Source organism: Hakea prostrata, chromosome 1 (assembly GCF_041222555.1).
Source record: "Hakea prostrata isolate BN-2017 chromosome 1, UWA_Hpros_2, whole genome shotgun sequence".
Lineage (NCBI taxonomy): Eukaryota > Viridiplantae > Streptophyta > Magnoliopsida > Proteales > Proteaceae > Hakea > Hakea prostrata.
The window spans coordinates 17,235,346-17,261,428 of NC_142600.1; the positions used below are offsets into that span (position 1 = coordinate 17,235,346).

The window sequence follows — 26,083 nt, forward strand, 5'->3', positions numbered from 1 at the left end:
ATCAGACATTTATCGACGTGGCAAAATTTTGCTAATTCACGAAAGGCATTGAAATATTTTGCAATCTTGCACTTCGTATATTGTTTATTGTTTCGGTTCAGTGTTCACCGAAATTTGGAAAAAATTCATCGAATTTCAGCGAAAAGTTGTAACTTGGGTAGTAGTCAGTTAGGGTTTTTAGATTAACAATATCTCGTTTTTTGTTAGGTTTTCGGGGTTTCAATTGTGAATTTGATTAGTACTGAGGTAGTCTTTAGTAAATTTTAAAATTCATTGCAATGACCTTTTGTTGAGAATAAATACAATGCCTTAGATGGTATAGATTATCAAAAGAACCTCTTTTTCTTTAAGGATTCAGATTTTTGGTCCAGGAGTGAGCAAACAGAGCTACGCCTAATTTTTCGAAGATTCATTCTTCAACTCAGGTTGAGTTCACGACAATATATAGAATTGGAGCACCTTGCAATTCCTACATTCAAATGTGAATCATTCTTGAGAAAAATGCAGTTTGTTCACCTACATTCAAGTCAGAACCAGCATGAATAATTTCGAACATAATCAAATTATATCCAAGTCCTAATCTTGCAAACATCCTGATGAACAAAAAACAGAGGCATGAGTAGATACAATACCTCCTGATATAAGCAGAGTCACCATGACCAAAGAGGTTTACTGAAATATTTAAATTATGTAACATCCATTTTGATTGTCCTTCTTGTATTTTCATTTTTATTCTAAGTCAAAGATTAATAGTAATTTCACAATAATGGTCTTCTCATTCAAGTATATTGTCCTTTCTACTTGAGGAACATAAGTTACATATACAGAACAGGATTTCCTTGATATGTAGTGAGGTGATGAATGCAGGGCCAGACAGTACAGATAAAAATGTAGAATTTTGGACTACGACCCTGTCTTGATCTTGAAAGCTCATGGTTCTTCGTATGTGAATGGTGGCAACATCTAGTTTTTCAATCTATGCTAGATATATGTCTTTTGGTTCCATATTCCAAAGGAGGTCTACTGTTAACTACACAAAGAAAAATAAAGATAAAACTAAAATTCTACTGATGAGAAAGCAAACTCTGCAAATAACCCTCCACATTGTCAAGCCCACAGAGCTCCTTGACAACTGGCATGGTAGCAGGGACCTTCAATTGGAATGTTGAATAAGATGCATCCAATCCCTTCCAGGAAAGAAGTTGCTTCCTGGCTTCAGTGATGGCTGCTCTAATCGCACAGTGAACTGAGGCTGCCAGAAGCAATGGTGGCTCCCCAGAAGCTGCAAAGTAAATTCACCCACAAAGCATAAGCATTTGACAGTTGCTAGGTATTACTGCATTATGTCTGCCCTGTGCTACGTTGTTCATAAAAGAGGGAAGTCTTGACGGTAAGAGATTAGTATGTGCTAAATAGACACCACTGTGCCAATGATACTTCAATGTCTACAAAGGTGCATGTCTGATCAAATCAAACTTGCCAATAATTAAACCTCATACAGGTTCTCAGTCCGAAATAAGATTGGTCGAAATGACTTTACTCATCCAGCCCAGTCTAGCTGACCTATGGGCTAGGATAACCAGTGGAATCAAATGAAGGGGGTTACGTATTGGCCGTGGCCATGTACCACCAGATTCTAGGTCAATGATAGACAATTACTAGGAACAGTTCCTTTGTCTTTCAGTCTTTCAGTCTTTCAGTCTTTCATTTAAGGAAGAAAAAAGAAAAAAAAACTGACGTGGAGGTTAGGGATGCTACCTTTGGAGGAAAGAACACGCTTTTCATGATGTTCACTGTTTAGTATCTCAACATTCAACTGTTTAGGGATTGTGTCAACGGTTGGAATTTTGTAAGTCCACGTGCCTTCTGACACCACCAATCCATCAGAATTCATGAGGTTCTCTTCTAGCATGAAAAATCCTATTCCTTGAGCAAAAGCACCTTCAATCTGCACAGGTAATTTAACATAAGCTGTCTAATAATACTATTATCGTCATATGGTGGTTTATGAAACACGTCCTGATAGTCTCATGATCTTGCCATTATTACAACTTTTGACAGCTCATCTGAATTTTCTTGCCAGCTAAATGAGTGAATAAACGTGTATGTTTTAAATCCGGAAGAAGAATGCTGAGTGTGAGTCCAAGCATATCTATCACAAGTTTGAACTGTCGACCTTAGCACTCAGAGCATGTTGCTCCATTATCTCCCCACAGGAGAACTAGGCTGCTATTAATAAAAACATGCATGCTAATATAACAATTGGAGACTAAACAGACAAATATGCAGGTCTTAACTCTTAACATAGAAGCCTGAAGAACACAAGAACTTAAAATGGGAGTAAAACTACAAATAATATTTGTGCTTTGGCAAACCTGTCCCAAATCCACAGCTGGATTAAGGCTCTGTCCACAGTCATAAATGATATCCGTTTGCAAAATAGTGGTTGCTCCAGTGAGAAGATCGATCTCCACCTGCAATGCACCAAATCCACAATGTAAGCCCCCAGCTCCTTGACCAGTGACATGTAGATGATTCATACAAAAAAAATTGGTAATTTAGGATGTGTAAGCCAGACTTTATAGTGGTCTCCACTTAGAATATGGGGCAAGTCCCAATGCAAAAATAAGATCATTGCTTTGCACAGCCTATATGTGCATCCTGCTAGCATTGTTCTAGCAGGTTTTACATGGGGCTAAATCAAGAGAGTGATATTTCGGCATGCAAGCTGCAATTAAGTGTGCTCACATATCAGGGAAACCGTAAATTTATTTCAGGGGAAGAAAAACATTAGGACAAAATACATACGGATTAGGAAGCCTTCACAAACTCACCTCACTCACTGCAGCCCCATAGTTTAGATAGTGGCTGGAAGTAGAATCAGGAACATAGAAAGTGCTTGCTGCCAAATTAACAGATTGATGATGCGCCTGCATGGTATGGTATCAGTTAGAGAGATTCTTAAATAGTAACCTTCTAAAAGTAAGTGTTTCAGTGCTGGATATTTCACAGTATCCTCTATTGTTCAGTGTTCTTGCCATGAATGTGAGCTATAAGCTGTGAGTGTGTGGTTATTCTGTAACCAATCTGTCAGGGTCTCAGCAATCTATATTTGCAAATTATAAAAGCATAGGACTACTTCCAGTACACCCATCAGGAGTCTCTGAGATTAGGGCCGTTGTATGTATCTGCTTATCTTTCATGTGGTCTGGGATTGGATTTGCTAGCTGAGACCAGTGAAAATTCCTTATTGGAAGCCTCATAACGAACCACAAAGCCATATTCTGTACTCAAATTTCAAAGTTAACAAAGTCACCTGGACAATTAACATATCCCAGGAAACTGTATCCATTTCTTTCTGTAGTCTTTCCTTGACAGGTTTTAATCTTTCAACCAACATATTGCAGCACTCACGAACTGCAGCACAGCTTGCCTCTGATGTGGTGCTTCCAGCAGTTAATCCACCTTGCACCAAGCTCAAACTATCTGCCTGGATGATTCGTATTTTCTCGAAAAAGTTTTCATTTTCGTTGCACAGTACTGGACGGAGACTAAATCCCACCATTTGCTTCACCTTGGTCCAGAGGCCCTGCCCAATTTCAACTCCTCCAACTTCAACCACAACAGACCCATCATTCAGGATGCTCACTCTCCCAGATGTTGTTCTCTCTGCCACTTCATATACGGCGGGTACCCGGGAAATACCCCTTTTCCGCCATATGTTGCAACTATTGAAACGCTGTATCTCAGCAATTCTTTGTTGCAGATTGGAAGACACAGCCAATTTGTCAAACAGTGAAGGGAGAGTATACTCCAAAGGTTCTCCTTCATTTCCTTCATAGAATACCTTAAGACTATCATAGGAGTGGAGATTAATGTTCCTGATGGAATCAACTTCAATGCAAAGATAAGATGCTACATGCTCAATCACAGCCTCTGCAATATATGATCCCTGCACATCTCCTGGGGCTCTCATTGCAGACCTACTAGTGAGGTTTGTCTTGCAGACCTTTATGTCAGCAGAAAGAGCTCCCCAGTCATACTTCTTCAGTGCATGATAGATGGTGAATGGCATTATTGGACTACAATCTTCAGATATACCTGCATTGACTAATATGTCTACTTGTAGGGCTGTGATCTTCCCATTTGATTTGAACCCCACACTGTAGTTAATTTTCATAGGATGCCGTCCCCCTGACATAATCATATCAGTCCTACGATTGAGATAAATTCGGACGGGACGGTGTAACTTGTGAGCTGCAACTGCACATGCTGCAGAGACCTGCAAGTAGGTTATGTTAAAATATGTTAAAACATAGAACCAGAAATTTTATTGTTTCCAAATTTTCATTTTTAGGTTTCCAAAAGGTGGGGAAGTAGGGAAGAACATAGGGTGGAAGGTTTCAAGAAATAAACATCTAGAATAACTGAAATCTTATAAATTGAAGGCAAAAGTTCTGATACATGGCTGTGAATGTACGTGACCAGCATTAAATGCAATCAGAATCAGAAATGACATAATTTCAGTCATTTTATTCCTAGTCATTTCTATCTGCTTTAAGAGAATTCCTAGAAAATATTTTCTATTGAAATAAGAGAAACCTTCATGAAGTCAATTTGGAAACATCAGGCTAGTGGACACTTACTGGCATAGCCCTGTAGGCCTTTCCACCAAAACCTCCTCCAACCCGTCTTGTAATCACACGGACATTATGTTCAGGGATACCAAGACAGCTTGCAATATGTGACTGGGCATCCTCAGGGGTCTGACTAGAAGTGTAAACCACCATACAATTGTCTTCATCAGGCATGGCAAAAGTAGTTTGTGTCTCCATGTAGAAATAGTATTGTGACTCTAACTTGATCTGCATATTGTCATAGAACCTCTTATCAGTACAAATTACAGTTTCAGAGCTCGGTAAGTAAAGTCAAGGCTTAGGCTTGTTGATTTTGTTGTCACATTGCTTTTGTGACTTGTATTACCATAGAACTGCCTACTAGCATACAAACCAGTCTCAAAACCTGGTAAGTGAATCAGGAGTCAGAATCCTCCTCTATGGTATGTTGGTTCCACTCTTGGATCCTATCCCTCCCTCCTTCCTTTTCTTCCCTTAATTCATCCAAAAGAATTTCCTTTCAAAACTTCAAAGAAGTTTTTTAAAACTAAAAAGAATTCCCAGTCAACAGATACTCTGCCTTCATTAGATCCAAATTATGTTGAAAAAATTAGTAAAATAAGCACCTCCTCTGATAGAATCTTGTGCTCAGCTTCTGCCATTCCTTTTGAGAAATCACCAACTGGTTTTGGCTCAGCAAATGGAGGGATGGTGAAAAAGCAGGATTTCTCAACCGCCTCTTCTACTGTTAATATTGGTGCATCCAGACCTTCTGTGTCATACTCAACCACTGCATTAGCGGCTGCCATGTCTGCATGCTTCTGTGTGTCTGCAACCTACACCAGCATTCCAGTGATTACATTAGTACAAAACAAGCAGGTAAAAGGAATTACAAAAAAATTTCGGCCAGCCAACAGCATAAAAATTCAGAAAACACCAGAAATAAAATCCAGATGTTAATTACCACAAGTGCAAGTGCCTGGCCAGCAAACTCCGTAAGACCATCAGCAAATAGTGGTTCATAACCAAGAGGGGGATTAATTCCTATGTTCTTCCCTCCTGCTGGAATGTCTTTAACAGAAATGACACCAGATACTCCACATGGCAATGATGTAGACTTGAATTTAATACTTTTTACACGAGCCAAGGGTTTCGTACTACAAATGAAGGCTCCATGAAGGCAGTCCCTTGGAGAGGGTATGTCGTCCACATAAACAGCCTCACCTATATAAATTGAATGTGAGATTCGCTAGTTGATCAGACAGCAAAGAGTTATTTCTTAATCCTTGGAGAATACAATAAATAAGCCAATTAAAACAACAATTAATAACTTAACAACAGAATTATCAAAATAAATAAAATTGAGCTCTAATAAGTGCCGGTTCGCATGAATTGAACTAAACATATAAGAGCAATAAAACATGTAAAATTTCACCCAAAAAAAAAAAAAACATGTAAATGTGAAGAGCATAAAACAAGAATATCATCTATGAACCTAATGTTGTGTTGTGCAAGGGTATAGAAGCTCCAAACAATAAAAGGGAGGAAAAAGAAAGAAAGAGGCAATGACACCACAAACATGTCGAAGAAAATACAAAATAGAAGACCGTCCAGGCAAGGAAGTGTATTGTGAAAGAATTTGTGGCTTCAAGGGACAAGGAAAGCTGAAGGTAATTGTCCCCAAATACCAGCACAGGTAGAAAACATAGAATTGTGGTCAGTAAAATTTAAAATCAAGAGAGGAGGAAACTGAAAAAAAATGAATAAGGAAAAGTTATCTTAAATAAAGACAAACAGTTCAGTAATACAAACCAGCTGCTTGGATCTCAGCTCCAACTTTTTTAATGGGTTCACCAACCGGATGAAACTGCCTGTTAACTTTTATCAACTGCTTAGCAGGAGAGAGAATGCCAAGCCCCTTACTCTCATCAAATTGATTTAGGTGATTCTCTAGTCTGGAGGCCTTGACTGGAAAACCATCTATGTTTCCATTCAAGCCATTACTGAAAATCCCAGTTCTAGCTTCCACCAGTGGATGCAGAAAATCGAAAAGAAAACCAGCCACCAAACTTGATCTGTAATGAGGATGTGAAATACCCTTTCCAGGAACCACAATTTCTCTGATTAATTTGATAGCCTCATATAGAAGACCCACATCAAGAAACTTTCCAGCTAAAAACTCCTCAACCTTCCTCACCCTTATGGCATGTTTTGTCCCATATGCACCAAAAGCCAACTGAACGCTTTCGAGAACAACACCTTCTGAAGTTTGACAGGAAGAAAGTTGAGCCAAGAAAGCTGCATTGAGATAGGGCAATGCATTCCCAAGTGGCCGTGGAGCAGCACGATAGGTTTCAAACAGTAACTGAGTTTGACCATTTGATGAAATGTTATTAACAGGTTCCCAACTTGGGATTGTAACACTCAGAAGTATGGTTTCAGAATCACATGGTGGCATCTCTAAGAATTCCTCCAACGTAAGTTTCAGTCTTCCGCGACCTGTCTGTATATCTACAAGTGAACCTGCAGCAAGAAGTATTGTAGCAATATCTGAGGGGAAGCTATTCTTTTGAGCCATAACCAAATTTCCTCCCAAACTTGCACTGTTTCTGATGAACACCGATGCAACCTTATCCATATGGTCAGCAATTTTTTTGAACAAGACAGTGGAGTGAAACTCGCCCTTGTCATCTTCCTTCAAAACCTGGATTGTCTTAGAGATTGTCACAGTTGCTCCAATTTTAATTCCAGTGTTATCCCTTCTAATCACAGAGAGATCAGGGATGCTTCTGAGATCGACGTACGTGTTGTACTGTTCTACTTCCTTAAAATAGCCTGTACCCGTGTTACCAACGACCAGCTTCACCCGTGCTCCGTTCTCTTTGAGTTTCAATTCCAATAGGTTCTGAAGCTCCTCAATGCTCACAGGGTTGTACCACGAGTACTGTTCAGAATCCAAAAGCTTTTTGGGCTTCACTTGTGCTTTCAAGAATTCGGGGAATCTTGAGATCTCATTTTGATGATTGTAATGTGGTAATTTAGCCAATTTCAAATCCTTGCTTTCCTCCTTTTTCCAGAAACAATTGAGGCCCAAATCCTCCAAATCAACGTTAGCTGCAAAACTTTTACAGGCATCAGCAATGGGTCGGTATCCCGTACATCGACAGAGGTTGCCTGCAATAGCTTTCTCGGCCTCTGCAACTGTGAGCTTGGAGAATCCAGGAGGAGGGTCTGGCCTCTGGGTCTTCTCAGAATTAACGAGAGCTGAGAAGAAGGACATGCACATGCCGGGAGTGCAATAACCACATTGAGAAGCATGAAAACCAGAGAACCTTTTGTGGATTGGGTGAAACCCAGATTTGCTGTTTCCAAGGCCTTCTGTAGTTGTAATTGAACACCCATCTAGACTGCAAATAAGGGTCAGACACGAACTCACTGAGAATTCTTCAACCTGTTGAAGGACATGATCGTACTTGGAGAGAAGAACAACACAGGCACCACAACCACCTGCAAATAACGACGCATGCTTCAAGTTTAGTTTCGAAACGAATCATTCAATTCAATTAGCAGGCAAAAGAATAACAAAATATTCAAGAACAAGCCGATAGAATCCGAGCCTAAGGAAGGCTTTGCCGGTGCAATCTCCACCGTGACTCGGGATTTTTCTCTTGCCTCGGTCTGTGCTGTGTTGCAGCTGTCCGATCCAGTTCTGGACGGACTTGGAACTGGGCTTCTAGTTTGGGCCGTCACATGATGGGCTGCGAGTTTGGGCCTTCACATGATGGGCTGGATCCGGGCTATGCAAAGCGACAAGGAAGCACGTCCAGACTCAAAGTAGATGTAGAATTCATTTTTGGTTAAAAAAAAATGAGAAATGGTTTGATAACTATTTTATTTTTAAAATCGATTATGAGATGAAAAACTACTTTAGAATATCAAATAATAATTGATTATCAAGATTTGGGAATATAAATATAAAAAAATCCATAAAAGAATATATATTTATTATTATAACCTCAATTTGTATTGAGATTTAAAGTGACTGGCACCAAACCGAATAAGATGACGAAACATTTAGATTTTTTTCTATTTTTAAAAAAAAAATCTAAATTAAGTACCAAATATATAATAAAATTAAGAATGTTATAAAATAAGAATGAGAATTTAGGGGGGCAAGACGCCAAATTTTTGCTTCAGTCTTGCACCACAACGGTCCTACCTACTATTGGATTAAGATGTAGTTGAAATTTCGATTGAAATCTCGATCGACAGGTTGATTTGGTCAGCAGACAGTCTTGCGCCATTGTGGCGCACATCTGAAATTGATTGATTGATTCATCATGATCGAATAACCTACGAAAACACTCATCCCCTAATTAGTATTATATACATGGAACGATTTCTTCGTCTCGCCGCCCGGCAAACTGAGCGAAACGGCGAAATCTCGGCGAGACCATAGCCGGCGATATCGCTGGATTCACTCTCCTTTCCCCCCTCTGTTTCTTTTTTTTTTCTCTTTTTTTTTTTTTTTTCATCAATGTTGTCTTTCTTTGTTCTCTTTTTTTCTCTTTTTAATTCTCATTTTTCTTCTCCTTCAACGATCTGGTGAAATTTTGAAAATTCGTCAGAAAATCGTATCTCGGTTTCTGTCCATTTTAATAGACGAATTTTGCGAAATTTCGGCGAAACTAAGTTCCATGATTATATATATGTTTCGTCTTTTTCCCTTGGGTAATTTTCATCTGGACCCCCTGAGGTTTGGTCCATGTCCTTTTTAGTCCAAAAAAATAGATACCTTCCATCTACCCCCGAGGTATTCAATAAGATCAATTAAGGACAATTTGTAAATTTATGACCAAAATAACCTCACACTATTCATCGTAAGATTTGCATATTTCTTCATATAAATAACGGTGAAAGTTAAAAGAGTGGAGGTATTTAGACACGTGGATCATTTCAATTGGATGAATATAAATCCATCTGAAAACATATACATTTCTTCTATGTCTCTCTCTTCCGGATTTCTAAGCTCTAAAGTTCACAGTGGAGCAAAACTAACAAGCAGAGGCCAAAAAAAAAAAAAACTAATATGAAAGACGAAGGTAAAACGAGAAAACAAGCTGAGCTGATCCAGAAAACTAAATCGCAAGGAATGGAATCTTCAGCATCATGTCCTATAAATCAAATCCAATACGTTGACGTTTGGTTCACTCGGTTTCTAGGGTTCCCTTCTTAATCTTTTCGGTTGGATTTGAACGTCATTATTGATTCTGCTGGGTTGTGAATCTCTATCTCTGTATCAAGATCCTTCCTCCTCCTTCCTCTCTGTGGTTATTGGATTTTTCCACTGTTGTCATCGAGCATCCGAAGTTAAGTGATAAATGGTAGACTGAGCTGGAGAACTACGGAAGGAAAATGAAAGCGATAGATGCGTCTGCGGAGGGCTGGCTGGGAAGGCGTCGAACGAAATGGGCATGGTGGCTGAAGATCATCATCTGAGAAGTCATCTCCCTCTGCATCCGTTTCCATCTACTGAACCCTAAACTATTTTGTTTTGTTTCTCTCTGTTTGTCTGAGGAACCTCATGAGCAATTCCTACCTCTCACAACTCCACCATCCAATACGATTATAATGGAATCCACGATCCCTCAGCCTGACAGGAAGCGGCGAAAGGGAGGGGTCAAGAGCGAGGGCGAGAGAAATGTCGAAGATGGGGATTCAATCAGAAAAGATATGTGTTCAAGGACGATTGGAGATTCAGCAGGAAATCCCAACCGGCCAGAGGAGGAGGAAAGAGGAGGCGGCGGCACGCCGGAGAAGATGGAGACGAGAAGGGGAGAGACGACGAAGATGGAGCGAGAAGAGGAGAGAGAGAAGGGACCGAGAGGGACAGAGGATTGTCATCCGAGGAAGATCCAGGGTCAAAACAACGGCCAAGGAGGTATGGGAGTCGCAATATAGGAGTGGATCCAGTAAACACCCACCTTTTAATTCACCGTTAGATTTAGTGTGAAGAAAATAGCAAACAACGGGAATAGATGGAGGTTATTTGGTCAAAAATTATTGTCCTTGTTTATGAACCCGGGAGGCGTGCAGGTATTTTTTGGCTAAATATGACTGGACCAAACCTCAGGGGGTCCAGATGAAAATTACCCTTTTCCCTTTTCCATTTTTCTGGGTAAAAACAAAAAGTATTCTTTCATCTTGTATCATGAATGATACGTAATTACAAGTTGACAATGAAACTAAGAATTTTTTGGGCATTCTATTTTCTATGGCGGCGGCTGCCTTATAATCGCATCGGCTTCATCTTTCACCTGGGCCGCTAGGTTTGAAACCTATGACTTTGGGGTTAGAAAATAATTTTTGATGTGGATATTTAATTGAAAAAATATATACAAGGCTAAACAGGCTCCGCTGCTCAAGAAGAGACAGAGCAGTTTTACCAAAAAAAAGAAGACATAGCAGTTGTTAAATTCCTGACTTGTCCAAGTCCTGCATGTCAAGATTTTGAGGTCAGTCAGAAAAACCCAGCTAGTTAATCCCACTTCGATCATTAACTGAACGAAGAAGGTGTTAATCTGAGAAAAAATGGTGTTGAAAGATTGAATAGGTCTGGAATATGGGTTGGAGCGAAGCATGGTGTTCAATCTGGAAAAATGATGTTGACATGAATGAACGAGAGACTTAACTTAAACGTGTTCTCCATCTTTCTCCTACCTTTCTTGTTCGTGTCGTCTTCAAAGAGAGTAGCTTTAAAAGAACAACAGTTTCAGTAGAACTGTGTTCTTGCTTCTCTTATAATAAGTGAATGCAAAAGCTTTTCCATGTCGAACCAGATAAATCTTCGTGTGTTGTACGTGGCTTAAGGCTACTGTTTTACTTAATTTTTCTGAGCTTTGTTAATTGTTGTACATGGGTATCAGCGACAACAGAATCCAAATATAATTAAAGCTTCTGAATTCAACCAGAACAGACATTAAACTAAGCCATCCCAGACTAAATAATGGAATTCAACAAGAAAAAGAAGAACCACCTTAAACAGACATTAAAACCACAGAAAATGGCAAGAACTGAAAGAATTATAGAGTTCAAAAGAAGAAACAGATGGAATTTATATAGAAGATATGCAGAAGAAGAAAGAGAAGAAGTGATGACCTTCACCGCAGCCAAGTTTAGTTCCTTTGTAAGGAGTCTGAGTCCGTAAGAATTCAAGCAAAGTAGTGGAAGGATCAACATCTGATATCTCATACCTCTCGCCATTAACAGCAAAAACCAGCTTCTTCTTCATCACTTCCTTATTCTCCATCTCTATAGCTTGCTAATTCAGTGACAGATGAGAAGCCACAAAAAAGCATTCAATTTCTTCTTTTATTCTGCTGGGCACTCTTAACTAGAACCCATTAATTTGAAGTTTGACTTAGAAAATGTAAATCGAATGACTTAAGCAATGACGAAGATCATTAAAACTCTTGAATTCAAATGCAGGGAAGGCACTAGATAGTCTAGATTCCTAAGGCAGATTAATAGTAATCTCTCCATCTCTAGGATTCAATACTAAATAAAGCAAAAATAAATAAACAAGCCGTGAAGAACAAATATAATTAAGTTTTCCATTCTTCATTTCCTTTTTGTCGCTGTACTCTTTTGAATTTTTTTGTCACTGTACTTTATTGAATCTTCAAGGGACAAAAAGATCTTGGAGAAGATGCAAGAAGATTGTTTTTCTTTCTATTATGTTTATGACTAAAATATTTTTATATTATTTTTATTTAATTTTTTTCAGCTGATAGCATATTTAGTTAGAAGCATGGTAGGAAGTTTTGGCGAATTGTCGAAATTCGCCGAGTTTGCCAAGGACCGAAATAAAAGATGGGACGAAACGGATATTGACAGATAATCACTAGAAGATCGCCAAAAAATCGTCGATTCTCCGACATACTGGCAAAAATCGGCTGAAACTTCACACTATATCTTTCTTTCGTTTAAAAACAAATTCTTAGAGGTAAAAATCTTGGGGAGTTGTAGAAAAAAAAGCCTGAACTAAGCGAACTGTCTGATCGCTAGAATGAGCAGATTCCATTTCTCCCTCTTGATTCCTTCTCATGCAAGTCCATCCCTCTCGATTTATTTTCATGGGAGGGATGGACTCAATGACTTGATTCCGCTTCTCCTTGCTTTCTTTTTGGAGTTCTTCAAGTTTTCTTCAAACCTTTTAATATCAACTCCAACGACCTTCCATGACTCCATCTTCAAGAGAAAATAAAGCAAAAGTGCAGAAGCACACTTCTGAAATAGCCGAATAGGGCTCGGGATGGTGAGAGTGGGTTTCATGGAAACGCGTGAAAATAGAAACCCTCTCTTTTTTGTCTTTACATCACACATTAATTAAATTAAACCACTTGTCTCCTTTGTGTTTTACATTACAAATCAATAAATAACTTGATTCCACTTTCAACATGACACATCACGCAGAAGTACTCACAAAATAATAAATGAGTTCAAGTGATGGAAATGTTTCGGTTCAGTGTTCACCGAAATTCAGAGAAAATTCATCGAATTGTCTCCTTTGTGTTTTACATTACAAATCAATAAATAACTTGATTCCACTTTCAACATGACACATCACGCAGAAGTACTCACAAAATAATAAATGAGTTCAAGTGATGGAAATGTTTCGGTTCAGTGTTCACCGAAATTCAGAGAAAATTCATCGAATTTCAGTGAAAAGTTGTACCTTAGGTAGTGGTCAGTTAGGGCTTTTAGATTAACAAGATTTCGTTTTTGGTTAGGTTTTCGGGGTTTCAATTGTGAATTTGATTAGTACTGAGGTAGTCTTTTGTAAATTTTAAAATTCATTTTAATTGAACTGATGCAATTAGCGTATTCCCATTTTTATCTCCGTTGGATTAAAATTTGACAGCTGTCGAGAAACTACAACCTGCACGGAGGATGTCCGCGCAGCCGCAAACAAAATAAAATACAAATACCCTTGAACAAGGATTTTTTGAATTACCTTTGAGTTTACTGTAATGGAGCTTCTGCCAACCACCTCACTACACTAGGGCCAGAGATGGATGGGTAAGAAGTGTAATGACCTTTTGTTGAGAATAAATACAATGCCTTAATGGTATAGATTATCAAAAGAACCTCTTTTTCTTTAAGGTACAGATCATGGGTCGTTTGAAGGATTCAGATTTTTGGTCCAGAAGGAGTGAGCAAACAGAGCTACGCCTAATTTTTCGAAGATTCATTCTTCAATTCAGGTTCAGTTCACGAAAATATATAGAATTAGAGCACCTTGCAATACATTCATCCTACATTCAAATGTGAATCATTCTTGAGAAAAATGCAGTTTGTTCACCTACATTCAAGTCCTAAAATCTGGGTTACAAGTCAGAACCAGCATGAATAATTTCGAACATAATCAAATTATATCGAAGTCCTTATCTTGCAAACATCCTGATGAACAAAAAACAGAGGCATGAGTAGATACAATATCTCCTGATATAAGCAGAGTCACCATGACCAAAGAGGTTTACTGAAATATTTAAATTATGTAACATCCTTTTTGATTGTCCTTCTTGTATTTTCATTTTTATTCTAAGTCAAAGATTAATAGTAATTTCACAATAATGGTATTCTCATTCAAGTATATTGTCCTTCTACTTGAGGAACATAGGTTATATACAGAACAGGATTTCCTTGAGATGTAGTGAGGTGATGAATGCAGGGCCAGACAGTACAGATAAAAATGTAGAATTTTGGACTACGACCCTGTCTTGATCTTGAAAGCTCATGGTTCTTCGTACACGAATGGTGCAACATCTAGTTTTTCAATCTATGCTAGATATATGTCTTTCGGTTCCATATTCCAAAAGAGGTATACTATTAACTAGACACAGAAAAATAAAGATAAAACTAAAATTCTACTGATGAGAAAGTAAACTCTGCAAATAACCCTCCACATTGTCAAGCCCACAGAGCTCCTTGACAACTGGCATGGTAGCAGGGACCTTCAATTGGAATGTTGAATAAGATGCATCCAATCCCTTCCAAGAAAGAAGCTGCTTCCTGGCTTCAGTGATGGCTGCTCTAATCGCACAGTGAACTGAGGCTGCCAGAAGCAATGGTGGCTCCCCAGAAGCTGCAAAGTAAATTCACCCACAAAGCATAAGCATTTGACAGTTGCTAGGTATTACTGCATTATGTCTGCCCTGTGCTATGTTGTTCATAAAAGAGGGAAGTGTTGACAGTTAGAGATTGTATGTGCTAAATAGACACCACTGTGCCAATGATACTTCAATGTCTACAAAGGTGCATGTCTGACCAAATCAAACCTGCCAATAATTAAACCTCATATAGGTTCTCTGTCCGAAATAAGATTGGTCGAAATGATTTTACTCATCCAGCCCAGTCTAGCTGACCTATGGGCTAGGATAACCAGTGGAATCAAATGAAGGGGGTTACGTATTGGCCATGGCCATGTACCACCAGATTCCAGGTCAATGATAGACAATTACTAGGAACAGTTCCTTTGTCTTTCAGCCTTTCAGTCTTTCATTTAAGGAAGAAAAAAAAAAAAAAAAAACTGACGTGGAGGTTAGAGATGCCACCTTTGGAGGAAAGAACACGCTTTTCATGATGTTCACTGTTTAGTATCTCAACATTCAACTGTTTAGGGATTGTGTCAACAGTTGGAATTTTGTAAGTCCACGTGCCTTCTGACACCACCAATCCATCTGAATTCATGAGGTTCTCTTCTAGCATGAAAAATCCTATTCCTTGAGCAAAAGCACCTTCAATCTGCACAGGTAATTTAACATAAGTATGTCTAATAATACTATTATCGTCATATGGTGGTTAAAACTATCATGAAACACGTCCTGATAGTCTCATGATCTTGCCATTATTACAAACTTTTGACAGCTCATCTGAATTTTCTTGCCAGCTAAATGAGTGAATAAATGTGTATGTTTTAAATCTGGAAGAAGAATGCAGAGTGTGAGTCCAAGCATATCTATCACAAGTTTGAACTGTCAACCTTAGCACTCAGAACATGTTGCTCTATTATCTCCCCACAGGAGAACTAGGCTGCTATTAATAAAAACATGCATGCTATAATAACAGTTGGAGACTAAACAGACAAATATGCAGGTCTTAACATAGAAGCCTGAAGAGCACAAGAACTTAAAATGGGAGTAAAACAACAAATAAGATTTGTGCTTTGGCCAACCTGTCCCAAATCCACAGCTGGATTAAGGCTCTGTCCACAGTCATAAATGATATCCGTTTGCAAAATAGTGGTTGCTCCTGTAAGAAGATCGATCTCCACCTGCAATGCACCAAATCCACAATGTAAGCCTCCAGCTCCTTGACATGTGACATGTAGGAATGATTCATACAAAAAAATTTGGTAATTTAGGATGTGTAAGCCAGACTTTATAGTGGTCTCCACTTAGAATACGGGGCAAGTCCCAATGCAAAAATAAGATCATTGCCTTGCACAGCCTATATGTGCATCCTGCTAGCATTGTTCTAGCAGGTTTTACATGGGGCTAAATCAAGAGAGTGATATTTTGGCATGCGAGCTGCAATTAAGTGTGCTCACATATCAGGGAAACCGTAAATTTATTTCAGTGGAAGAAAAACATTAGGACAAAATAAATATGGATTACGAAGCCTTCACAAACTCACCTCACTCACTGCAACCCCGTAGTTTAGATAGTGGCTGGAAGTAGAATCAGGAACATAGAAAGTGCTTGCTGCCAAATTAACAGATTGATGATGCGCCTGCATGGTATGGTATAAGTTAGAGAGATTCTTTAATAGTAACCTTCTAAAAGTAAGTGTTCCAGTGCTGGATATTTCACAGTATGCTCTATTGTTCGGTGTTCTTGCCATGAATGTGAGCTATATGCTGTGAGTGTGTGGTTATTCTGTAACCAATCTGTCAAGGTCTCAGCAATCTATATTTGCAAATTATAAAAGCATAGGACTACTTCCAGTACACCCATCAGGAGTCTCTGAGATTAGGGCCGTTGTATGTATCTGCCTATCTTTCATGTGGTCTGGGATTGGATTTGCTAGCTGAGACCAGTGAAAATTCCTTATTGGAAGCCTCATAACGAACCACAAAGCCATATTCTGTACTCAAATTTCAAAGTTAACAAAGTCACCTGGACAATTAACATATCCCAGGAAACTGTATCCATTTCTTTCTGTAGTCTTTCCTTGACAGGTTTTAATCTTTCAACCAACATATTGCAGCACTCACGAACTGCAGCACAGCTTGCCTCTGATGTGGTGCTTCCACCAGTTATTCCACCTTGCACCAAGCTCAAACTATCTGCCTGGATGATTCGTATTTTGTCCAAAAAGTTTTCATTTTCGTTGCACAGTACTGGACGGAGACTAAATCCCACCATTTGCTTCACCTTGGTCCAGAGGCCCTGCCCAATTTCAACTCCTCCAACTTCAACCACAACAGACCCATCGTTCAGGATGCTCACTCTCCCAGATGTTGTTCTCACTGCCACCATATACACAGCGGGTACACGGGAAATACCCCTTTTCCTCCATATGTTGCAACTATTGAAATGCTGTATCTCAGCAATTCTTTGTTGCAGATTGGAAGACACAGCCACTTTGTCAAACAGTGAAGGGAGAGTATACTCCAAAGGTTCTCCTTCATTTCCTTCATAGAATACCTTAAGACTATCATAGGAGTGGAGATTAATGTTCCTGACAGAATCAACTTCAATGCAAAGATAAGATGCTACATGCTCAATCACAGCCTCTGCAATATATGATCCCTGCACATCTCCTGGGGCTCTCATTGCAGACTTACTAGTGAGGTTTGTCTTGCAGACCTTTATGTCAGCAGAAAGAGCTCCCCAGTCATACTTCTTCAGTGCATGATAGATGGTGAATGGCATTAGTGGACTAAAATCTTCAGATATACCTGCATTGATTAATATGTCTACTTGTAGGGCTGTGATCTTCCCATTTGATTTGAACCCCACACTGTAGTTAATTTTCATAGGATGCCGTCCCCCTGACATAATCATATCGGTCCTACGATTGAGATAAATTCGGACGGGACGGTGTAACTTGTGAGCTGCAACTGCACATGCTGCAGAGACCTGCAAGTAGGTTATGTTAAAATATGTTAAAACATAGAACCAGAAATTTTATTGTTTCCAAAATTTAATTTTTAGGTTTCCAAAAGGTGGGGAAGTAGGGAAGAACATAGGGTGGAAGGTTTCAAGAAATAATCATCTAGAATAACTGAAATCTTATAAATTGAAGGCAAAAGTTCTGATACATGGCTGTGAATGTACGTGACCAGCATTAAATGCAATCAGAATCAGAAATGACATAATTTCAGTCATTTTATTCCTAGTCATTTCTATCTGCTTTAAGAGAATTCCTAGAAAATATTTTCTATCGAAATAAGAGAATCCTTCATGAAGTCAATTTGGAAACATCAGGCTAGTGGACACTTACTGGCATAGCCCTGAAGGCCTTTCCACCAAAACCTCCTCCAACCCGTCTTGTAATCACGCGGATATTATGTTCAGGGATACCAAGACAGCTCGCAATATGTGACTGGGCATCCTCAGGGGTCTGACTAGAAGTGTAAACCACCATACAATTGTCTTCATCAGGCATGGCAAAAGTAGTTTGTGTCTCCATGTAGAAATAGTATTGTGACTCTAACTTGATCTGCATATTGTCATAGAACCTCTTATCAGTACAAAATACAGTTTCAGAGCTTGGTAAGTATAGTCAAGGCTTGGGCTTGTTGATTTTGTTGTCACATTGTTTTTGTGACTTGTATTACCATAGAACTGCCTACTAGCATACAAACCAGTCTCAAAACCTGGTAAGTGAATCAGGAGTCAGAATCCTCCTCTATGGTATGTTGGTTCCACTATTGAATCCTATCCCTCCCTCCTTCCTTTTCTTCCCTTAATTCATCCAAAAGAATTTCCTTCAAAACTTCAAAGAAGTTTTTTAAAGCTAAAAGAATTCCCAGTCAACAGATACTCTGCCTTCATTAGATCCAAATTATGTTGAAAAAATTAGTAAAATAAGCACCTCCTCTGATAGAATCTTGTGCTCAGCTTCTGCCATTCCTTTTGAGAAATCACCAACTGGTTTTGGCTCAGCAAATGGAGGGATGGTGAAAAAGCTGGATTTCTCAACCGCCTCTTCTACTGTTAATATTGGTGCATCCAGACCTTCTGTGTCATACTCAACCACTGCATTAGTGGCTGCCATGTCTGCATGCTTCTGTGTGTCTGCAACCTACACCAGCATTCCAGTGATTACATTAGTACAAAACAAGCAGGTAAAAGGAATTACAAAAAAATTTCGGCCAGCCAACAGCATAAAAATTCAGAAAACACCAGAAATAAAATCCAGATGTTAATTACCACAAGTGCAAGTGCCTGACCGGCAAACTCCGTAAGACCATCAGCAAATAGTGGTTCATAACCAAGAGGGGGATTAATTCCTATGTTCTTCCCTCCTGCTGGAATGTCTTTAACAGAAATGACACCAGATACTCCACATGGCAATGACGTAGACTTGAATTTAATACCTTTTACACGAGCCAAGGGTTTCGTACTACAAATGAAGGCTCCATGAAGGCAGTCCCTTGGAGAGGGTATGTCGTCCACATAAACAGCCTCACCTATATAAATTGAATGTGAGATTCGCTAGTTCATCAGACAGCAAAGAGTTATTTCTTAATCCTTGGAGGATACAATAAATAAGCCAATTAAAACAACAATTAATAACTTAACAACAGAATTATCAAAATAAATAAAATTGAACTCTAATAAGTGCCGGTTCGCATGAATTGAACTAAACATATAAGAGCAATAAAACGTGTAAATGTGAAGAGCATAAAACAAGAATATCATCTATGAACCTAATGTTGTGTTGTGCAAGGGTATAGAAGCTCCAAACAATGAAAGGGAGGAAAAAAGAAAGAAAGAGGCAATGACACCACAAACATGTCGAAGAAAATACAAAATAAAAAGACCATCCAGGCAAGGAAATGTCTTGTGAAAGAATTTTTGGCTTCAAGGGACAAGGAAAGCTGAAGGTAATTGTACCCAAATACCAGCACAGGTAGAAAACATAGAATTGTGGTCTGTAAAATTTAAAATCAAGAGAGGAGGAAACTGAAAAAAAAATGAATAAGGAAAAGTTATCTTAAATAAAGACAAACAGTTCAGTAATACAAACCAGCTGCTTGGATCTCAGCTCCAACTTTTTTAATGGGTTCACCAACCGGATGAAACTGTCTGTTAACTTTTATCAACTGCTTAGCAGGAGAGAGAATGCCAAGCCCCTTACTCTCATCAAATTGATTTAGGTGATTCTCTAGTCTGGAGTCCTTGACTTGAAAACCATCTATGTTTCCATTGAAGCCATTACTGAGAATCCCAGTTCTAGCTTCCACCAGTGGATGCAGAAAATCGAAAAGAAAACCAGCCACCAAGCTTGATCTGTAATGAGGATGTGAAATACCCTCTCCAGGAACCACAATTTCTCTGATTAATTTGATAGCCTCATATAGAAGACCCACATCAAGAAACTTTCCAGCTAAAAACTCCTCAACCTTCCTCACCCTTATGGCATGTTTTGTCCCATATGCACCAAAAGCCAACTGAACGCTTTCGAGAACTACACCATCTGAAGTTTGACAGGAAGAAACTTGAGCCAAGAAAGCTGCATTGAGATATGGCAATGCATTCCCAAGTGGCCGTGGAGCAGCACGATAGGTTTCAAACAGTAATTGAGTTTGGCCATCTGATGAAATGTTATTCACAGGTTCACAACTTGGGATTGTAACACTTAGAAGTATGGTTTCAGAATCACATGGTGGCATCTCTAAGAATTCCTCCAACGTTAGTTCCAGTCTTCCGTGACCTGTCTGTATATCTACAAGTGAACCTGCAGCAAGAAGTATTGTAGCAATATCTGAGGGGAAGCTATTCTTTTGAGCCATAACCAAATTTCCTCCCAAACTTGCACTGTTTCTGATGAACACCGATGCAACCTTATCCATATGGTCAGCAATTTTTTTGAACAAGACAGTGGAGTGAAACTTGCCCTTGTCATCTTCCTTCAAAACCTGGATTGTCTTAGAGATTGTCACAGTGGCTCCAATTTTAATTCCAGTGTTATCCCTTCTAATCACAGAGAGATCAGGGATGCTTCTGAGATCGATGTACGTGTTGTACTGTTCTAGTTCCTTAAAATAGCCTGTACCCGTGTTACCAACGACCAGCTTCACCCGTGCTCCGTTCTCTTTGAGTTTCAATTCCAATAGGCTCTGAAGCTCCTCAATGCTCACAGGGTTGTACCACGAGTACTCTTCAGAATCCAAAAGCTTTTTGGGCTTCACTTGTGCTTTCAAGAATTCGGGGAATCTCGAGATCTCATTTTGATGGTTGTAATGTGGTAATTTAGCCAATTTCAAATCCTTGCTTTCCTCCTTTTTCCAGAAACAATTGAGGCCCAAATCCTCCAAATCAACGTTAGCTGCAAAACTTTTACAGGCATCAGCAATGGGTCGGTAACCCGTACATCGACAGAGGTTGCCTGCAATAGCTTTCTCGGCCTCTGCAACTGTGAGCTTGGAGAATCCAGGAGGAGGGTGTGGCCTCTGGGTCTTCTCAGAATTGACGAGAGCTGAGAAGAAGGACATGCACATGCCGGGAGTGCAATAACCACATTGAGAAGCATGAAAACCAGAGAACCTTTTGTGGATTGGGTGAAACCCAGATTTGCTGTTTCCAAGACCTTCTGTAGTTGTAATCGAACATCCATCGAGACTGCAAATAAGGGTCAGACAAGAACTCACTGAGAATTCCTCAACCTGTTGAAGGACAGCATCATACTTGGAGAGAAGAACAACACAGGCACCACAACCACCTGCAAATAACGACGCATGCTTCAAGTTTAGTTTCGAAACGATTAGCAGGCGAAAGAAGAACAAAATTTTCCAAGAACAAGCCGATAGAATCCGAGCCTAAGGAAGGCTTCGGCGCAATCTCCACCGGGACTCGGGCTGTGCTGAGTTCCACTTGTCCGATCCAGTTCTGGACGGACTTGGAACTGGGCTTCGATTTTGGGCCTTCGCATGATGGGATGAGAGTTTGGGCCTTCACATGATGGGCTGGATCCGGGCTATGCAAAGCGACAAGGAAGCACGTCCAGAGTCAAAGTAGATGTAGAATTCATTTTTGGTAAAAAAAAAATGAGAAATGGTTTGATACCTATTTTCTTTTAAAATCGATTATGAAATGAAAAACTAGTTTAGAATGTCAAAATGATAATAAAAATAAGAAGTGATTATGAAGATTTGGGAATATAAAAATAAAATAAAAAATTCTATAAAAAGATATATATATTTATTATTATAACCTCAATTCGTATTGAGATTTAAAGTGACTAGCACAAAACCGAATAAGATGATAGAAACATTTATATTTTTTTCTATTCTTAAAAAAAAAAAATCTAAAATAAGTTCCAAATATATAATAAAACTAAGAATGTTATAAAATAGGAATGAGAATTTTGGGGGCAAGACGTCAAATTTTTGCTTTAGTTTTGCGCCACAACAGTCTTGCCTACTATTGAATTGAGATGTAGTTGAAATTTCGATAGAAATCTCGATCTGACAGTTGATTTGGTCCGCAAGACAGTCTTACTCCATTGTGGCGCACATCTGAAATTGATTGATTGATTAATTAATCCGACTATGATTGAAAAACCTACAAAAACACTCATCACCTAATTAGTATTATATATATGTTTCCTCTTTTTCCCTTTTCCATTTTTCTGGGTAAAACAAAAAGTATTCTTTCATAGGTAATGACAAGTTGACAACGAAGCTAGGAATTTGTTGGGCATTCTATTTTGTATGGCGGTGTTTGTTTGCTTAGCAATTGAATTAAAGAAATACCTAGCGAACATTCATGGTTTGAAACCTATGACTTTGAGGTTAGAAAATAATTTTTGATGTGGATATTTAATTAAAAAAATATATACAAGGCTAACACACAGGCTCCACTGTTCAAGAAGAGACAAAGCAGTTGTTAAATTCCTGACTTGTCCAAGTCCTGCATGTCAGGATTTTGAGGTCAGTCAGAAAAACCCAGCTAGTTAATCCCACTTCGATCATTAACTGAACGAAGAAGGTGTTAATCTGAGAAAAAATGGTGTTGAAAGATTGAATAGGTCTGGAATATGGGTTGCAGCGAAGCAGGTGTTCAATCTGGAAAAATGATGTTGACATTAGTGAACGAGAGAATTAACTGAAACGTGTTCTCCATCTTTCTCCTACCTTTCTATGTTCGTGTCGTCTTCAAAGAGAGTAGCTTTAAAAGAACTACAGTTTCAGTAGAAACTGTGTTCTTGCTTCTCTTATAATAAGTGGATGCAAAAGCTTTTCCATGTCGAACCAGATAAATCTTCCTGTGTTGTATGTGGCTTAAGGCTACTGTTTTACTTAATTTTTCTGGGCTTTGTTGATTGTTGTACATGGGTATCACCGACAACAGAACCCAAATATAATTGAAGCTTCTGAATTCAACCAGAACATACATTAAACTAAGCCATCCCAGACTAAATAATGGAATTCAACAAGAAAAAGAAGAATTGAACCACCTTAAACAGACATAAAAACCACAGCAAATGGCAAGAACTGAAAGAATTATAGAGTTCAAAAGAAGAAACAGATGGAATATAATATAGAAGATAGAAGAAGGAAGAGAAGAAGTGATCACCTTCACCGCAGCCAAGTTTAGTTCCTTTGTAAGGAGTCTGAGTTCGTAAGAATTCAAGCAAAGTAGTGGAAGGATCAACATCTGATATCTCATACCTCTCACCATTAACAGCAAAAACCAGCTCTTTCTTTATCACTTCCATATTCTCCATCTCCATAGCTTGTTAATTCAGTGACAGATCGAGAGACCACAAAAACATTCAATTTCTTCTTTTCTTTCTCTAATGGGCACTCTTAACTAGAACCCATCTGAAGTTTGACTTTGAAAATGTAAAGCAAGTGATTTAAGCAATGACGAAGATCATTAAAACTCTTGAATTCAAACGCAGGAAAGGCACTAGATTCCTCAAAGCAGATTAATAATTAATGAACCACTTGACTTTGGCATATGGGTTGATCCTCCCCATCTCTAGGATTGAATACTAAATAATGCAGAAATAAATAAACAAGCTGTGAAGAACGGAGAGAGACAGACACAGAGGGGAGAGAGAGAGTGTACGTGTTCGTGTGGCGATGTTCAATACTTCAATGAATTCTATTTTCGCTTCTACCGTCTCTGATACGTTTTTTGGATGTATCTTTCTCAATTATCTTAAAACTAATTAGACCAACCCAAGTAGTTTTTTTTAAAGACATAAATTATAATTAACATTATCTTTAGTCGACTAGGTTAAAATATAATCTTAGATTAATTCCTAACTTCATAATGGTGATTGAGAAAAGCTCTCCAAACAACTTTTTTTTCTTCCTTCTTTTAAATAAAAACCTAAAACTTCTCACGCGACTATCATTTAGTAATTGCAATATGAAACCAACAAATTGAGAGATTTTCTTAATGATTTGGTATTTGTTTGAATTTCACCATCATCTTTAATTAAGTGGGATGATATTAACACGGCGGTTATAAGAAATCATATCATCAATCTTAGTTTATCCAAACAACTGGTTGTTTATTGAATTATCGAATCATTTTGTTTATCAGAAAAAGTTATGAAATCATTTTATTCTTTCTTTACCAAGAGTATTGGAAGGTCGAATTAATGTTGCTGTCATAGATGGTGCCAAGAAGATGATTCATGTCATCTCTTGCTCTTGACAAATAGAGTTAATTAAGTTATCCATTCTTCATTTTTTTCCCCCGCTGTACTCTATTTGAATCTTCAAGGGACAAAAAGATCTTGAAGAAAATTCAAGAAGGTTGTTTTTCTTTCTATTTTATTTTATCACTAAACTATTCTTATATTTTTTTTTTAATTTTTTTTTCAACTGATAGCATATTCAGTTAGAAGATTATTTCTACAATGCCAAATAGTTGGTATCTCATTCTTTTGCTTGTCCAAGAGCACAAGAATATTTTTTTTCATAAAAAAGACAATGCGTTTTTAGTAATCTTTCAATTAATAAATAATGTGCATCAAATCTTTAGGGTTGAAACTAAAATTGCCTTTCTCTGAATCTTTCGTGATAGTCTCTCTTCCTTAACATAAATTTTCTTTTTTTGAGTACAAGAACTTTAAGACTTTTAGCATTTATCCTGACGGATGGAAAACACCCACATTAGTAATAAACCAATGGAAACAACAAGGTATTGAAACTCATGACTCATGTATAGCATAAGTCCTAGTTCTTTGTTTTCCACATTAGATGGTGGCAGTTTGGTTTGATTTTATTATCTTTTGCGTTTGAGTTTAAACGATTACTATGAATGTGGGTTTCTATTAGACCTGTAAATGGATAGCGAAAATCTGCCTCCGAATTAGCATTCGTATTCATTTAAGGGTATCCATATCCGAAAATTTTCTTACCGGAAAATATCCGTATCCGTCCGCTAAGCAACCGGATTTGGATAATTGCTTATTGGATCGGATAATATCCGGATAAATTTTTATCCGGATAGAGTAAAGTATTTAACAAGTTTTCTTTAAAAATAGATGATAATCGGAGTAGGATACCGGTAATCGGATTTGGATAGTGGTATTCGGTAATCAATTAGAAATTTATAATAAAAAATGTAAAAAAGTGGACAATTATCAATTAATAATTGGATATTTTATCGGATCGGATTATTATCGGATATCTGATAAAGTTTCGGATTTTAATTGGGATGCCTTCTCTAAATTTTTGCCGGATTTGGATTTGGATTTGAATAGCGGATTTGCTAATCGGATTCGGATTCGAATCTTTGGAATATGGAGCAGATCGGTTCGTATTCTGAGTCTAGTTTCTATATAGAAGTGGGGGTGTAAATGAATTGGATTTAGATCGGATAGAGATAATGCCATATCCGCATCCTAGTATGTTTGGACGGATCCAGACAAATTCAGTCGAATTTGGATGATAGCAGAATAATTATTTTCTTAGCTAGATTCTTTTAAATGGATATAAGTACGTATTGAATACAAGTTTTTGACTACCTGTTGACATCTTTATCATTTTATTTGTAAGGACTAAGTTTGAAATTTTGCAGAATAATCATTTTCTTAGGTAGGTTCTTTTAAATGGATATAAGTACATATTGAATACAAGTTTTTGACTACCTGTTGACATTTTTATCATTTTATTTGTGAGGACTAAGTTTGAAATTTTAGAACTTAGCAACTTTGGTAGTTATTTTAGTAAAAAATCTAGAAAAATAGTCACATATTTCAAGTAAAAA

General features: G+C 38.2%; 2 protein-coding genes across 2 annotated transcripts; both read right to left on the reverse strand.

Annotated features, from left to right (window-relative positions):
* Window positions 1-573: 573 nt before the first annotated feature.
* On the reverse strand, window positions 574-12,145 carry LOC149027942 (abscisic-aldehyde oxidase-like). Its single transcript, XM_089167205.1, has 10 exons — window positions 11,775-12,145; window positions 6,429-8,123; window positions 5,581-5,840; window positions 5,243-5,452; window positions 4,647-4,865; window positions 3,317-4,282; window positions 2,835-2,930; window positions 2,376-2,474; window positions 1,759-1,948; window positions 574-1,282 (listed from the first exon to the last, which is right to left on the reverse strand). Exons 1-10 carry the CDS (start codon window positions 11,923-11,925, stop codon window positions 1,065-1,067), a joined length of 4,104 nt encoding a protein of 1,367 aa, XP_089023331.1. The 5' UTR covers window positions 11,926-12,145; the 3' UTR covers window positions 574-1,064.
* A 1,692-nt stretch (window positions 12,146-13,837) lies between these two features.
* On the reverse strand, window positions 13,838-23,881 carry LOC149027943 (indole-3-acetaldehyde oxidase-like). The gene is made up of 10 exons (XM_089167239.1): window positions 23,429-23,881; window positions 19,878-21,572; window positions 19,058-19,317; window positions 18,720-18,929; window positions 18,126-18,344; window positions 16,796-17,761; window positions 16,314-16,409; window positions 15,853-15,951; window positions 15,233-15,422; window positions 13,838-14,763 (listed from the first exon to the last, which is right to left on the reverse strand). The coding sequence occupies exons 1-10, from the start codon at window positions 23,583-23,585 to the stop codon at window positions 14,546-14,548; spliced, it is 4,110 nt and encodes a 1,369-aa protein (XP_089023365.1). The 5' UTR covers window positions 23,586-23,881; the 3' UTR covers window positions 13,838-14,545.
* Window positions 23,882-26,083: the final 2,202 nt, after the last annotated feature.